This window comes from Perca flavescens, chromosome 6 (assembly GCF_004354835.1).
Source record: "Perca flavescens isolate YP-PL-M2 chromosome 6, PFLA_1.0, whole genome shotgun sequence".
Taxonomy (NCBI): domain Eukaryota; kingdom Metazoa; phylum Chordata; class Actinopteri; order Perciformes; family Percidae; genus Perca; species Perca flavescens.
Genome location: NC_041336.1, coordinates 26,456,054 through 26,472,180, shown reverse-complemented (window position 1 = coordinate 26,472,180; position 16,127 = coordinate 26,456,054). Strand labels below are relative to the sequence as shown.

Below are 16,127 nucleotides of genomic sequence, written 5' to 3'. Positions count from 1 at the left end.
ACTCACCTTGATACAGAACTCGTAGTCTGTGGGTCCACCGTGCTGCTTTTTGCCTGTGATGACAGTGAAGATGTTGCTGTCTTCAATGTCTGCTAGTAACTGTAGATGTCTGGGCTCCTGGAGACAGAAATAATTAATAAGTCAGAACATCACAGGGAGACAGCCTGGGGGTATACTGACAGACAGACATATGCAGACAGACCACCATCAATAAAAGGCTGATTACGTTTAGTAACGTTATTACTATAAAATGTCAATGTGGTATGCATTTCAATTCTTTAATGATAAATAATGACTGCAATTACAACATTACATGTTAGAAAAATGACAGTGAAATATATTCTGTCCCTTGAAGAGGGAAAGCTTGAGTGGCTGTTACCTTTGAGGTTCCTTTTGTAGAGCAGTAGAGTCCTGAGCGCCGCAGGAACGTGTAAACTTTCTTCCATGACTTTCTACCCACCTCCTTCACATACAGATACCCCTGGATCTCTGGACAGCTACTGGTCGCTAGGAAGTTCTGAGGAAAGGAGCGAGAAAGACATGGAGCAGGGGATCAGTTTGGATTTATTCACTCTATAATGTCTATCAAGGGCTCTGTGCCTCAGGAGGGCAACACTGGATCACACACTAGTGACCACATAAGGCCATACCATTGTGCTATTGTGTGGAAAATCAAACGGTGTAGAGCCTTGAAGAGGGCCAATAAAGGGGGATAGGATCTAAACATGTGTACACAAACATAGATTTAAGTACAGTATATACATAATTCATTTGTTTTTTTATTTATTTTTGTAAGCCTTTTATTATTTTATAGGACAGCTGAAGATATGAAAAGGGAGAGAGAGGGAGAACGACATGCAGCAAAGGGCCGCAGGTTGGAGTCGAACCCGCGGCCTCTGCGTCGAGGAGTAAACTCTTTGTATATGGGTGGTCTACCAGGTGAGCTACCCAGGCTCCCAGATTCATTTATGTTTTAAGCAGGGCCTGTAATATATTTTTTTCTATTTAAAATACAAAAAAGGGGGAAAAAAAGGCGTGTTATGCAATGTGCCAAGACATTGACATATTCACAAATACAGTACATAGCCTACATTGAATCACCATACAGTGCATTCTTATTGGAAACCCTCACTGCCTACATTGTCTTGTGGGTGTCTGAAATATTTGGAGTTAGCGGTTTCCATGTTTCACAAAAATATTGCACCATGAAGTGGCAGCTTAAGTTATTAGAGCTGATTTGGAGTCTGTGGCTTGTGGCTGGAAGGTAAACTGTTCAAGAGGACTCTTTGATATTTAAAGCACATGTTTCCCAGTGTTTTGGAAACATCCCACAATGGGCCTCATGCATGAGCATTTTCCGTCATATGCGTAGCGCACGTTCACATGCGACGTTCATTTAAAAGGCTCTCTTTTTTCTTGCACAAATGAAAAATATTGCAAAACACCTGGTTGAACTCAGGTCAGAAACAGTCTTGGTTTGGACAGCACTCTAATTGAGTGCAGAGATCTTGTGTTTAGAAAATGTCAAACACCAGGGGTTTCCTGACACAACTCAGACTCACCGCATTCCCTTTCAGTTATTGACTCCTCTATGTAGAGCGTAACGTCTATATGATCAGCCGGGGAGTTAAAAGCTTTCTGTGAGTGGCAAGGATGAAGGAATGGATTCCACTTGTGGCTCTGTCTCTGACAGCTCCATTACTTGATACAGGAGAGAGCCAGGCTGCATGTAAACCTCTATTAAGACCAAAGCCCTTTGAAATCCAAAGAAACTTTTTTAAAGGGTCTCCTCCCAGACTTTTTCTTTTCTTCTTATCTTTTGTGAAAGCAGTGTATGGCGAGTGAGGTCTGTGAAGCAGATAAATAGCATGACACAAGTGTGCGAATTTGTGCTGTGCAAACATACAGTAGGTACATTGAGAACTGTATGTTCTATTCCTGACTGCCTAATTCCATCCATCGCATGTGTGGGGTCTGCGGTGCGTGTGACGAGACAGTCGTGTGTCAACAGGGGATCAAAGGTAGTTATTACTGCAGGCTCTGACGAGACACACTGTTTAAGGGTCAGATGTGAGGTATGTCAGCTTGATTGTACAGTATGCAGCGATTGCTGACTCTGAGGTAAACTAAGCTGTGTGCGTGTCAGGAACAGGAGAGAGAATGACAGACAGCCGGAGAGAGAAACGTGTGCGAGTCAGTGTGTGCGCTGCATGTACCTGAAGGAGCTGAGATGGTGGAATCATACGATTGGTGTCCTGGCACCACGCGACCATGTGCTCTGGGAAAAATGCCTGGTGGAAGAAGGTGGAGAGAGACAGAGAGGCAGACAGTCGGAGAATATCAGCCACTGTGACAGTAATTATAGGGTAGGAATTTGTCACAGAAAAAAAGTCACGCAAATCTCATTAGTACAGTCAGCTGTCTTAATATTTCACAAGAATACAGAACGTATAGAGACACTTTGAAGAAGAACATGTCTTTCTTTTCATCTCTAAGGCAAGTAGCCACTCTTTAGAGCAGAATACACCAGTAAACTCTTTACTTGAACATTTCATTTGGCTGAAAGCTCTAAATACTAGAAGCCATGTCGTGTAACACTGCCATCTTTTCAGTAGCCATATCTTTAACCGTTTATTTAATCTATAAATCATCTAAATATACTGAATAAGAGTCTAAAAAAAAAGCAATTACCAGGGGGTTTCTGAAGAATTCATATTTGGCATAGTTCTTCCTGAAGAGGAATCTACTGTCGCTGTTCATTGAGGCCTGGACCTGAACCACCAGTTCATGGTCTTCTAGACAACGCTCTGAGGGGAGACAGGAACAACACAGCAACAATGATGGAGGTTAGTATTTAATATTCTTATAAAACTCACATTTAATATAATATGTTTCATAGTAGGAGTGAATGACAATATGTGAATCTATCTGAACATACTGTCGACGATTTTTCTTAGTATGGCACACAGGTACTATGGAAGTTTCTAATGACCTGTGCAGATATGAGAATTCAAGGGACAGACCCTTTATCAGAAACAGAAAGTCTAGAAAAACATTAAAATGAAACTGAAAGAAAAAGTACTTTGGGCCTTTTTTTTTTAAGTACTAATAATCTTATTTTCTTAAAACAAGAAAAAACATGTCAGTGGTGTGAGATTATCTCACCTGTTCCCAGTAAAACTGAAACAGCATTTTCCTAAAAACAGTGCATTGATCTATCTCTACATGTCAGGTCAGATGTTTGTTCCAAGTGTAGCTCAGCCATGCAAAATGTGTTTGACCCTTTCTCATTCAGGGTAAGTCCTGGAAGCACGCATGTTCTTGCGCCAATATCATCTTGCTCAACAGCAGACTTCAAACACACCTCAACACAGGTTTACAGGATGTACATATGATCTGTGAATGATGTTCAGACTAAGGCCTTTCTCTTTCAATGTGAGTAAAAGAGGCTGTGATTCAACTAAAAGTGTGTCCTTATACAGATGTGGTCAGAGGTCCTGGTGATTTATATTCTGTGACTGCGATGCTGAAATCGGTCTTGACTCAATTAATTCCAAAGCCTTACAAGTTCTCTCTGTCATCTCTTGAATAAAAGACATCCTTCCTTTCCCCAGTAGATCTAATTAAAATTCTTTAACTTAACTAACTTTTTGCAATACCAGTATTTGCTCTGATATCTGTTTTTGATGTGAAATGAATAACTTCAGAGAAATCTAACTGCACAGCTCTATCTTGCATCTCATTTCATGTTTTCCCTCTTTATCCCCTCTGTCACAATCTCTTTAAAACTGTCACGACTCTTCTTTTTCTTTCCGTTTCATCTTGTCGCCTGCCAGATGAGTCACTCGTGTTCGTGACAGTGACTCACCCCGGCAACACTACCTCACTGTCCCAGAGTTGTTAAGCTTTTTGGGGTGACAAGTAGAGGTCAGTGTTACTTATCTCTCAAAGGGCCATTTCATCCCATTCAGCGAGTGGGCAGTGATGTACGGGAATAGGCTTCTCTATTCAAAACACACTATTGTTCGGGTCTCTCTGAAACTTCTATTCTCATCTGCCACCCAACCACATGTGCAGACATTAAGTATCCCGACTCATACATGTGCAGTGCAGACGTACAGGCTGTGCATGTACACATGAACAGGACTTTCAGAGATACTGCAAAAAGCACTTCATATATACTTCAAAATAGTCTTCAAAATATTTAGTAATTGGCCAAAAACTGGAAAGACTCTTATATTTATATACTATTGACAAGATACAAAATATAAAAAAATACAGCCAATACTACAACTATGGTTTAATTGACTAAATGTACTTCAACACATTTCGTCCGTCAGACAGTATACACATCTAGAAGAAAACACCGGCACTATAACTAGCCACATATGCGAACTATAGTATAGTCTACTAGGCATCTAACAGGGCTCCAAATAAGGCAAATCATTGTTTGAAATATCTCAATTACTGTTGTGAATATATCAGACATATATAATGCATACAATACACAGTGGGGTAAAAAAAAAAAAAACTAAATATAATTCAACCCAAAATATTTACCACCTTTTTAACAGCATTTTTTTTAAATGTATTATTGTATCATAGACACAAATCCACATGCGGACGCATACTGGTTCTGTAGTGGCAAATGCATAACCCTTTAATTTTAACCATCAGCACGGTGCTGCTTCATCACATGTCATTTTCTAAAATACAATGAGTAGTTATTCCAGACCTGAAAAGAATACAGTTGCAGTACAGGTGTGCCACAATAGAAGACGGCTATAATAGAATAGAGTTACTCCGATCCAAAAATGATGTCATTTACAACAAGCCAGCCTAACTGTATTTGGCAACATCGTGTTGGCAGCACTGATGAGAAATGTAAGCCGATCGTGATGGATGGTGAAATATTAGGTTAGAGCATTGGGACCTGTACTTTGAATGATGCAATATATTTTAGAAAGGTTTCCTCACGTGACAGCATAGCAGCCAAAAATACATTGACACAAGTTTTTTTTGTTTTTTTTTTACATGTTTTTCACCCTCTCTCTTCCTACAGTATGTTTCACTACCAGGCCCACTGCTCTATATAAACTACACCCCCTCCTCTCCCACATCTGTTAAAGTGTACAGACATGAGCAAAGAGCACAGGCTCAACTTGTCTCCCATAAGTGAATTATAATCGCCCTCTCCTCAGGGGGAGGTCGGGTTTTCTAACGTTCAGCTGACCACAGCTTTCCAAACTTACTCTCATACTGCCAGGTCTAACACAAAATCCTCCCTGACAGAAACACAACACTCTCTTCCTCCTAAATGCAGCAACAAGTTAAACATTTCTGGATCAACCCCTGGAATACAGCATCTTTTTTCAAACTACTGTTTTCTGCTTTTTAGACTTTTCTTCACGTCATTTCAGTGCCACATTTGGAGTTCAAGTATATCAAAACAGTGTTGGCCTTGTAGTTTTTAGCAACAAGCTCAGTGAGCTACACTGCTATACCTTCCCTCCACTTTCTCAAATACCTCAAGCAATGATTACTCCTTAATCTATGGAGAATCTATTACATGCTACCTCTCTTAACTCTAAATGACTGGCCAACTAAAATGCAACACTTAAATCTATTATATTACCGCCATCATCATTTTTACCTTTTTACACTAAGTCCTGAGGTCTCTGTATGATGCTGTAAGGGCTTCTATTTTCAGGAGAGGGGTCTAAAGAACCTTTAAAGTGCCCATATTATGAAAAAAAAAAACACTTTTTCTGGGATTTGGGGTGTTATTTTGTGTCTCTGGTGCTTCCACACACAAACTTGAAAGAAAAAAAAAAACACCCATGCTGTTTTGAGTGAGATACGGGTTTCTGAATGTATCCTGCCTTCAGTCTCCGGGTGAGCTGTTCAAAACCTGCACGGTCAGTAGCCGAGACGAGGTGGCTAACCGTAGCATGCTAGCTCGTTCTCAATGGCAAAAACACTGCTACAACACACACTATAATCTACAAAAGAACTACTTACATGTCCCTGTTCTGCAGGTATTCCACGCAAAATTGGAAGTGCGCCCTCGTTTAGAAGAAGTCTCCCGGCTAATCCTGCCTTGTATTAACTGAAGTCGTAGAAACAAACAGCTAGCTGATGTGATCCTTACCTAGCTACTGCGCATGTGCGCCTCCCAACAAAGATGCAACAGAAGTGAGATGTCTCACTCTGTAGCTAAAACAGAGACCTGAACACACAGGGTGAAAAGACTAGCTGCAGCAATGTGCAGTACAACAAAAATATGGTGTTTTTTGAAAATGAAACCATGTAAACCTATTCTGGTACAACCTCTAAATACAATTATGAACCTGAAATGAGCATAATATGGGCACTTTAAACTTTAGCATAGCCGTTTAAACTCTTCATCAATTATCTCCATCACCTCTCTGCCGTGTCATTTATAGCACTGGATCGATAATATTAAACCGTCTCTGACACTAAGAGTAGTACAAATCGGCAAAGGTTTTGTTACAGTGTTCATCAGTTACATCGCAACATCCTCTAATCCATAACCTTCGATTATCACATTCTCTTCCTTTAGCTTCTCATCTGCTTGCTTTCACTCTGATTGCTTTATTTAATTCCAATTTAAGGGGAAAAAACATCATAATATAATTTTCTGCATGAAAAGTATTCTTAAAAGTATTTTAGGACCCAGAATAATCTATGGTGGAAATATCCTGAAACAGATTTCTTTAACCTATTGGGCCCTATCTTGCACCCAGAGCAATTGACTTTGTACACCGACGCATGCATCATTCCTATTTTGCACCCGACGCACAGCGGACTTTTCCCTCCACAGACGTCGGTAAATTAGGGAATGAATGCGCTCCCGGGGGCGGCTCAGCAAAAAGAGGAGGCGTGTTCAGGGTGCAAACGTTCCCTAATGCTATTTTGCAGTTTCAGAAAACAACAGACCAGGAAAAACCTGGTCTAAAGTCAGTGGTGCGTTATTCAGATGCTATTTTAGGGGTGCATCCATAACCACCCGGTCAAGACGGGCATTTATTACTTTGCCGCATCCCGGACAGCTCCCGCTGGCGTGCGCCAGGCAAATCCGCCGTCATAATAGCAATCCGCCATGGAACAAGCGCGTCTGCTCTTAAAGGGAATGTGAGATGACGCTCTGATTGGTTTATTGCACGTTACGCCCAAACCACACCTAGCTACTTCAGACCAACCCATTTTAGATTTGTCTCGGGCGCAAGACTCATTTATCCTGCCGGTATAATAGCAACAGCGCCCGAGATCCGCCCACAAAGCTACTTGCGTTTTGCGTTTAATAATTGCGTTTCAGATTGTTAAAATAGGGCCCATAGTCTCAAAAAGACCTGATTCCAAGCAGTCTGAGTCTAGTGACCTTAGATGAGCCTACCCAAGTTAAAAATATCAGTAAATGATGTCAAACACCATATACAGTACGTTAGTCTGTGTTGCTTTCACTATCCTCTGCATACATTGTAAATGTTTCTCGCAACCACCAACACCAAATAAAATGACTCAAACGAGTCTCAAGATGTAGGCTTTGGGGCTGTACTATTTATCAATCGCTGTGTTTGTGTAATTTATGAGTAGAGTTAGGGTACCAAAAAGAGTTTCTGCTAATTCCCCAAGAGCTTCTAGAGTATTGGTAAGCTTAAATAAGGGGCCTTGGGAAAGACTGTCTCCACTTACGGTAATTTGGGTGTTTACTTGCATGCAATAACTTTCAGAAACGCTGAGCTCAAATATACATCACTTTTTACGCTGCTTTAAGCGTACTATACACCAGACATGGGGGACTTGAGTCACATGACTTGACTCGAGTTAGACTCGAGTCGCAAATTTTAGGACTTGAGACTTGCTTGATTAACATTCATAAAAGACTCGACTTGACTTTGACTTGATTTTCATGACTTGAGACTTGACTTAGACTTGAGTCAAATGACTTGAAATGACTTGATTTTCTGTTTAATAAATATATTTTTCCCTTCTGATATTGAGGAGGAGTTAACTTTACGATTTTAGTGCTATTGCATGCGCAGGAACCGTTGATACAATGACGCGGCGCGCGGCGGCAGACAGTCAGTAAACAACACTGGCTATGGCTAGTAACTTAACGTCTTAACAAAAATACTGACCGCCCACGTGTGCCAGACTGCCAGTTCATTTTTACGTGAATCTAAAATCAAACACTACAGTTGTGGAGAATCTGTCATAGTGTGATTTGTTATGTCGGTGACATTGATTCTTAATTTCCCACGAAGCTGATCGCGGTTACGTGCCAGTTAAACTTTTCATCTCCAATCCTGTCTGTAGCCTATTTGTGAGAAGTGGCGCTGTCCTGGCTTTATTATGGCGTGTGTGTTCGTGTCGGCCGCTGTCCGTTTCCTAAAGTTCTGAAATGCAAACACTTTTTTGTAAAGCGTGAGCACCCACGGAGGAAAACATAAATCGGCGCCTATGTCCCTCTGCACAGAAAATAATAAAGTTTGGCTATAAGGATTACACATCTGACCAGGCAAAGAAAAAAAACGAACGGCAGTTTGCAAGGTCTGCAGTAGGCTACTTATTTCCGACGTTGAATTTCATCAGACACTTCAAATCGGGAGAGATTCGGGTTCCAGTCCCCATATTCAGCTGAACCACTATTTGGACGTTTGTGATGGACAGAAGTCCCTTCAGTTTTTTGTTTCCCCTCTTTGTTCAAGGTGGCGGTAAGAGCGAATAAAGCTAGGCACACATACAACGCACTCTGCACTCTCACACACACGCACATTCACTCACCAATATTAATAACTTTTCACTCTCTCTTTCTCAAACACGCACACATTCACTCACAAATACACTGTCAATGTGATAAGCAAATGTGGTGGGATTCAGCTCCTCTTAAAGAATATGTTTTGTTCTTTAAGAGAAGGAAAGGTTAAAGGATGTGTTTCTGTCTCATAAAAGCGAGGCATGTTAGAAGAATATTATTTGACTTAGGAACCATTATACTTTAATTGTTGGAAGGCATTTCATGATTTAATGTCATGTTTGAGGCATATTGAACAATGTTGATTTATTGTTGGCCTAATATCAGTTTTAGGCTGTGATTTTTTTTATCTGTTTTAATTTAAACTCTTCAAATGTATGTGGACGCAATGTCTTTTGAGTAAAAAAATGCAAATAAAACTCCAGCAGTTCATAATCACTGTCTTTAGCTTGTTTAAAAATGGAAACTTTTGTATGACTTGACTTGTGACTTGCTTGACCAAAGCTATGACTTGACTTGCTTGATTGTCACAAAAAATGACTTGGACTTGCTTGAGACTTGAAGGTTAAGACTTGAGACTTGCTTGCGACTTGCCCATGTGTGACTTACTCCCATCTCTGCTATACACTGAAGCTAGAATCTCCATCAGCCCTATCTAACTCTTTTCACTGAATTGTAAGTTAGCATGAGATTTTATGATGACAAAGTTTAGGATTATTCATCAGTTTACGCTTACTCATCCAAGAGCAACAGTTTCATCACACCTACAAATACATACATACAACTCAGCCATCTTGCAAGACAAGTGCTTTTTTCCCTTAACTTTCAATTGTGTCTTCACCGTTGAGTCAGAAAATCATTGGCCTATTGGAGATAAAGCAACTCTGACATGTGCAATGCATTGTCTATTTCCATCACCTTCTGTTCACACATAAGCAGATCAATATGTATAACCTACATATCTGTAAATGAAAAGCAGCTCTATGTGTGTGCTCAATGTCTGTCTCAGTTTTTCCAGAGATAACCCTTGCCCTGCATAATACCGCACTGGTACAGCAACCTTTTACACAGCCACTGTGTTGTACTTTATTAGACCACTGGACATTATGGCTCTGTGTGTGCATATGTACAGTATGTACATGCACTCATGCTTGAATACATGCCTGCGTGAGAATATGCACTTGAACTGTCTGCCTGCCCGAGTATGCACGCATGCACTCGTATATGTGAATGCACCTGTGTCGGTCAGTGATTGTATTGCATGTATCAGCCCACCCAAATGTGTGTGAGTGTGTGTTTTTGTCTGTATGTGAACAGTGTGTGTTGGGCATGCAGGGCTCTGCCCCTTACCTAGGCCTAGCAGCGGGTGGTGTTCAACAAGTGCCCAACTGTTGTCATCCACACAATGGCTTTTATAAACCAGGAGCTGGCACAGGTCCCTGGCTGTCATGTCGGCTGGGATCTCCACTACTTTACCCATACCGTCTTCAGTGAAGATCTTCACAATCTATAAAGAGAAAATATATTTGAGGTCAGTTAAAATAAACAGAGATCATTTCAAGGTATTGTGGTAAAGTGCAAGTACAAAACGCTTTCGAACTATAAAGGAGTCTGTGATATGATAAAATAAAGCAAAGGGTTGATAGACCTTTTTAAGCTACAAAGGATACATTTAGAATCAGATTATGTTAACGCCACAGGGAATACTAAACTGTGATAAAGTCGTTTAACACGAAGCATTTTTGAAAACTGCCTAATAGGTGGGTGAAGCCAGCAATTTTCTTCAAACACTAGCATAGTATTTATCATATAGCACCCGATACCCTATAGCATAAAGAGTCCTGTAATCATAGCACACAATACTTTTTTTAAAACTACGTAGCAATTGTGGTGTTAGAAATCAGAGACAAGCATTTCTTAGAGCAACTTGTTGATGTAATATAGAATCAAATATACCGTAGTGTATAACAAATATTGGCTCTCTGTCTGCACCAAATGGATAAGAGGAAGTAAGCACGGTGTTTCCAATTATAGTTTATCAAGAACATGTATGCAAGTATCCAGAGATAAGACATGGCCATTGAATATGCTTCAAGCTTAACTTCACAGACACAAGTTATTTTTTACCCATAAATTAATATGTTGAAATTGGGCCAGTAATAATCCAATCCACGAATAACACCTGCTTGCATTTTGTTGCCATTAATAATACTGACTCAAGCACGTACTCACACACGTTGAGCCACTACTTATCTGTCCAGTATAACATACTGTATGGCAACAGTGCATCAGGCTCCACTCTAAGATCTCATCTGTGTAAGAGACATCCATGTACATCCAGATATTCTTCAGTATATACTGTAGGTAAGCTTTCCCTTGTTAGATATCAACAAATAATCCAGAAAAAGAGAAGAGAAATATAACTGTCATCCCTATTTTGGTAATATAGTCCGAAATCTACGTCCACTGGTTGGCTTTTCAAACCTGCAGAGGAATCCAGGATTGTTAGCCTACACAGGAATCCAGCCAACAAAGTCTACACATGTCATGTATGCACACTTCCCACATAATAATATCATGACAAAGACATTCTGTTCTCTCCTTGAGCAAAGATGCAGCTTATAGCATCACAGTTTGCACAAACCAGGCCTGAGGCGCTCTCTCAGTCCAAAATGTTCAAGACGAAAAGCAAGGGAGCCTCAATCATGCAAAGCTGCTAACGTATTGGACTCTTTTTCTTTTTACTGCTCTGCTCACATCTCGAAAAAAAAAGATTGTCTTTAGCCTTTAAGGTATTTATACATTCCATGTACCACTTTAAATCGGTTAATCGTAGCAGCACTTCAAAGAGAAATAGTCTTAACATGTAAAAAGAGAAGGAGGCGAAGAGAGGCAGAGACACACAAGGAGAGATAAGAGACACAGAAAGCGAGCGGTCTTACCTCCACGGCCCGCAATAGGCAGCAGTCCGGGGAACACGAAGGCATTTTTGGAGTGAGCCTGGCTCCCCCCACACACACACACATACACACACACTGACTCTCACACAGTAACTAATACAGAAAACCTTGCTGTTATGTCGTCCTGTCTCCTCCAGAAAAGAAAGATTCAAATTTGAGTGCCGACAGTTGACAGTTGCAGTTGTGCTACCTGTCACATAGCCTGTAGACTAGTCCTAGTGGTAGACTAGGCCGTCAGCTTTGTCTTTCAAAAAAAATAAAAATAAAATGTCTGTGTGACCTAAAGCCGCGCACAGGACAGGGACACAGTCCGTGATCGGATGGCAGCAGGTACAGTACACTGTTTCCAGTGCCGGTTGAGTCTGACAACTATATTTCGTTCTCTCCCTCTCTCTCTCACCCTCCCTCTCCCTCTCTCTCCCTCACAAAGGGTTACAGCCTCAGCCATGGGCTCCGAGGCACACTGAATCAAACCACACGCTCACCAACCAATCATAAGGCTGCAGCAGGCTGATGTAATCATTCCCACACAGACCCAGGCGCACACACACACACAAGCACACAGAGGCACACAGACACACACACTCTCTGAAAGGCAAACACACTCCAGTAGACACACAGACGCACAGTCATGCACAGACGCAGCCAACTTTTTCAGACCTCTTGCGAGCTTCTCCGCTTCAGTTTCTTTTTAGAGCTCTAAGCGAGAGGGTTCATTTGAGAAGGGTGTGGGGCAGTAAGGAGGAGGTGGAGCAGGAAAAGGAAGAAAGGATAAAGGAAGGAGTAAAAAGTCTGTCTTTGTCGCTTTTCTTGTCTCCAAAATGTTCAGAAGTTTTCAAGTGAGGGCTTGTTGGCTTGTATGCTTTTCTCTTCTTCTTTGCATCTCTTTTCCTCTCCCTCCCTTCCTCCGTCCTTCCCGCCTTCCCTCTGGCTTAACTTTGAACTTCCCAGTCAGATCTAACAAGACTCATTACAGAGCAAATGAAATGAAACAAACCTGGGGCAGCACTTGACCACTCCAACCTTCTCCTCCTCCCCTGGTGGCTAGCTTCGTGCCAACATTCTTTCTCTCTAAAGAACAAAAAACCTGGAGACTTTTGCGCACACATGCACATGAACACACAGCACCCCCCCCCACCCCCCTCCACACACACACACCCCTCCTTTTAACTCAGATATTTAATACGGCATCAGACAGACAAAAGCCTTGACACACCCCGTCTGGGAGAGGCAAGAACAGCTTTACGTTGTCCTTGAAGCAACTTCTTGTTTTTTCTAAATGAGTGTGTGTGTATGTGTTTGTACATGTGTATGTGGGGGTGGGGGTGTGATCTAAGACCAAGCAGTTCCACAGAAGGAAGGAGGAAATTGTGGTAAAAGTGGGAGCAGTCAAAGCGATACAACTTTATTTACTATAGCGAGAAACTTTGGGGAGAGAAAGGGGGAGGCTGTGGCTGGGGGAGGGGATGGAGAGAGAGCAAAGTGCATGTATGTGTGTGTGAATGATTGCACATGCACACAGGCACGTATGTGGGTGGGTGTGTGTGGGAGTTAAAGAGAAACAGGAGACAGACAGACGAGAGAAGTGAAGGGAAAAAGAGTGGGAAGCAGTAAGAGAGAGAGAGAGAGAGAGAGACTGTCTAGTGACACACTGCAGTAGAATGTGTAGTATGAATGCTTCCTACTGTTAACTACATATCTAGCCAGCACAGCTGTCTTTCCCACCCACCCCCTCCCTGCCACTACACTCACGCAGACACACACCCTCATCTACGTCACAGTTACTCAGCCAGAGGGGAAAGCCCCAAGAAGGCTGCACACATCACACATGCTACAATACAGGTTTTTACATATAGTGCTGTAATTATAAGAGTTGCTCAATCAGTCCATTAACCTCAATCCTTTTGACAAAGAATTAATTGTAATTGGTTAGAAGGTTTTGGAGATATGGTCTACCTTTTGCCATAGTTATGATGTCTAGAAGACAGGAAGGATAATCCAAAATGGTTTCTGGTGTTTTAGACAAGAACAAGAACCCAGGAAAACCCCTATGTTTTCCATTGGTGCATAAGAAGTCACACTTTGTGTGACCTGGCCTGGCTTTAATACGACAGGTTCGGCATGGGTTTCCATTTAACAAAACAACTACAAGGTTATCATAATCCAGAAGTGGGGTCCAGTGTTTGTTTTGCCACAACTAAGAGTCAAGTCTTGTCATTCAAGTCCAAAGTCAAGTTCCATCCCTGACAGTTTGTTCAATTCATAAACAAGATGTGTTTTTTCATTTAATGCAGAGTTTCATATGTAGTAGCAGTATTAGTTCTAGCTTGGTTGTGCACTCTGAAGCCAGTGAGGTATCATTATCTTGGTACTGGAATAGCAGCTTTTACTGGTTAGTCAGAGTGCAAACAGGAGCCGCCCACCTAGAGCCAGGTTCTGTCCAAGGTTTCTGCCTGTTAAACGAAAGTTTTTCCTCACCGCTGTCCCATCAAATGCATGCTATGCTCTTGGGGGGAAATGTTGGGTCTCTGTAAATTATAGGGTGTGGTAGACCTACTCTATCTGTAAATGTCCTGAGATATTGTCTGTTATGATTTGACACAATACATAAAACTGAATGGAAAATGTAACTAAAATCTGGGGGATAGCATGAACCTTCAGTCGCATTATGCCCTCCCAGTAAACCCTGATGGAGCAAGGGCAAATATGGCAAAGTGCAGGAAAGAAACTGGGAAATAAATACAAATGATATACATATAAAAATGTATATGGAAATCCACCCCATCTGCCATGTCAAATCCCCAATGCACAACACAACAACCCTATCCAAGCTAAGTCTTGTTTAATGCCATGGTTTCGTAAGGAGTTATACTTTCCAAACTGGTCTTATGTGAACAAGGACAGTCAGATCTTTGCACACAGAAGTCAAATGCAGGGTGATCACATGTCAGAGACACATTTGGGATAGTTTATTGCAAGAGGATATATGGGACAAAATATGTGATAGGTGATAAGAAACATAAGGAGGCTTGGCTGGTTTAGGGACATATCAGGACAAACCGTAGGTAGCAGGCAGCAATAAGTAGGAAAAAGAATAACCAGCATATGCAGAAGCAGCATATGAATCATCAGAAAAGTATCTCCTTGTGACATTATAAAGACCACCTCATCCATGTCTTTAACTGTGACTGGTGATTTATACAGTCAGATGATACTGATCAGCTGAGTGTTCATGACTTAAAAAAAAATGACCAAATGTGGACTAGGGGTGGGAGCTGATCCATCATTAGCTGTGGAAATCTTATCTTGCAGTGTGGAAAAGCCATTAAACTGCCTCATGAGTGGAAGGAATGACAAAGCAGACAGTGATGACAGCAGAGTGACATGATTCAACTGACCTACTCTACTTCTCGGTCTTCTTAAAAGGCAAAGAATAGACATGTGATAGGCAAAAGTAAAGAAGAAAGATAGAAAGAGAAACAAAAAAAGAAAAACAGAAAGAAAGAGAAACAGAAAGAAAGAAAGAAACTCCTATCTTCTAATGCTTTTAAGAGTGTTCTCATTTAGATGGACGAGTATGGAAGAGCTGGGCCTCTCAACCTCTGATGACTCAGGTCTGATAACTGCCCTGTGATGTAATCCCCCAGGGAGAGACTGGGAGCTTCAGGCATCACACACACACACACACACACACACACACACACACACACACACACACACACACACACACAAAGATAAAGCTAGACAGAAACTAGACAGGCGCAAACAGACACAGAAAAAGTAAACTGCACTGTATGAGAACTAAAGTACCCAAGTGTGTGTGTGCACGCCCAGCAGCTCACACGCATACACACATCCATCTCTTCGAGAATTGGCTGCTGGTCTATAAATAGCTCCACTGGTATTATGTACACATTACAAGCAATTACATTAGAAAGGAGTTACTGTGGCAGATTACAATTCTAAAAGACTATTAGCCATTAGGCATACAAGCCTGCGCACACATTAGGATCCATTACATGTGGACAATGTTGTGAAACAGTTTAAAAAGTCAGGCAACCTGGATAAAAGCTGCATAAGGGAGAGGAAACATCAGTGTTGTTAAACAGCAGAGACAAAGCATCATTGAGAAATTCTAATCATTTATTGGAAAAAAGACACACCATATGTTCATATGTAAATGTAACCCCAATGTCAACTCTTCCTGGAACATTGACGCAACAAGGAAATTCTTTTCGATTAGCATGCCAGGGACTTTCTTGCCCTGAGTCTTTTAGCCTTCAGGCTGTGTACAATTATGGCCTACCCTAACCTTAGCCACAGCACTTAAATGAACCTTAACCATCTTTAACATCAACATTTAAATGACTAAGCTTGTTGGTAGCAGT

The 16,127-nt window shown here is 41.4% G+C and overlaps 1 protein-coding gene across 4 annotated transcripts in view; it reads right to left on the bottom strand.

Annotated features, from left to right (window-relative positions):
• Positions 1 to 16,127, bottom strand: part of grb10b (growth factor receptor-bound protein 10b) — a 70,265-nt gene that overhangs the window by 7,172 nt on the left and 46,966 nt on the right. For 3 of the 4 annotated variants that reach the window (XM_028580161.1, XM_028580160.1, XM_028580159.1), the window contains exons 6-10: positions 10,130 to 10,286; positions 2,692 to 2,807; positions 2,217 to 2,291; positions 380 to 517; positions 7 to 117 (exon numbers count right to left, since the gene is read on the bottom strand). In XM_028580161.1, coding sequence (XP_028435962.1) covers positions 7 to 117; positions 380 to 517; positions 2,217 to 2,291; positions 2,692 to 2,807; positions 10,130 to 10,286 — 597 coding nt within the window. Of the gene's footprint in view, positions 1 to 6; positions 118 to 379; positions 518 to 2,216; positions 2,292 to 2,691; positions 2,808 to 10,129; positions 10,287 to 11,721; positions 12,146 to 16,127 lie in introns of those variants that run through there. The other variant, XM_028580163.1, reaches the window with a different exon arrangement.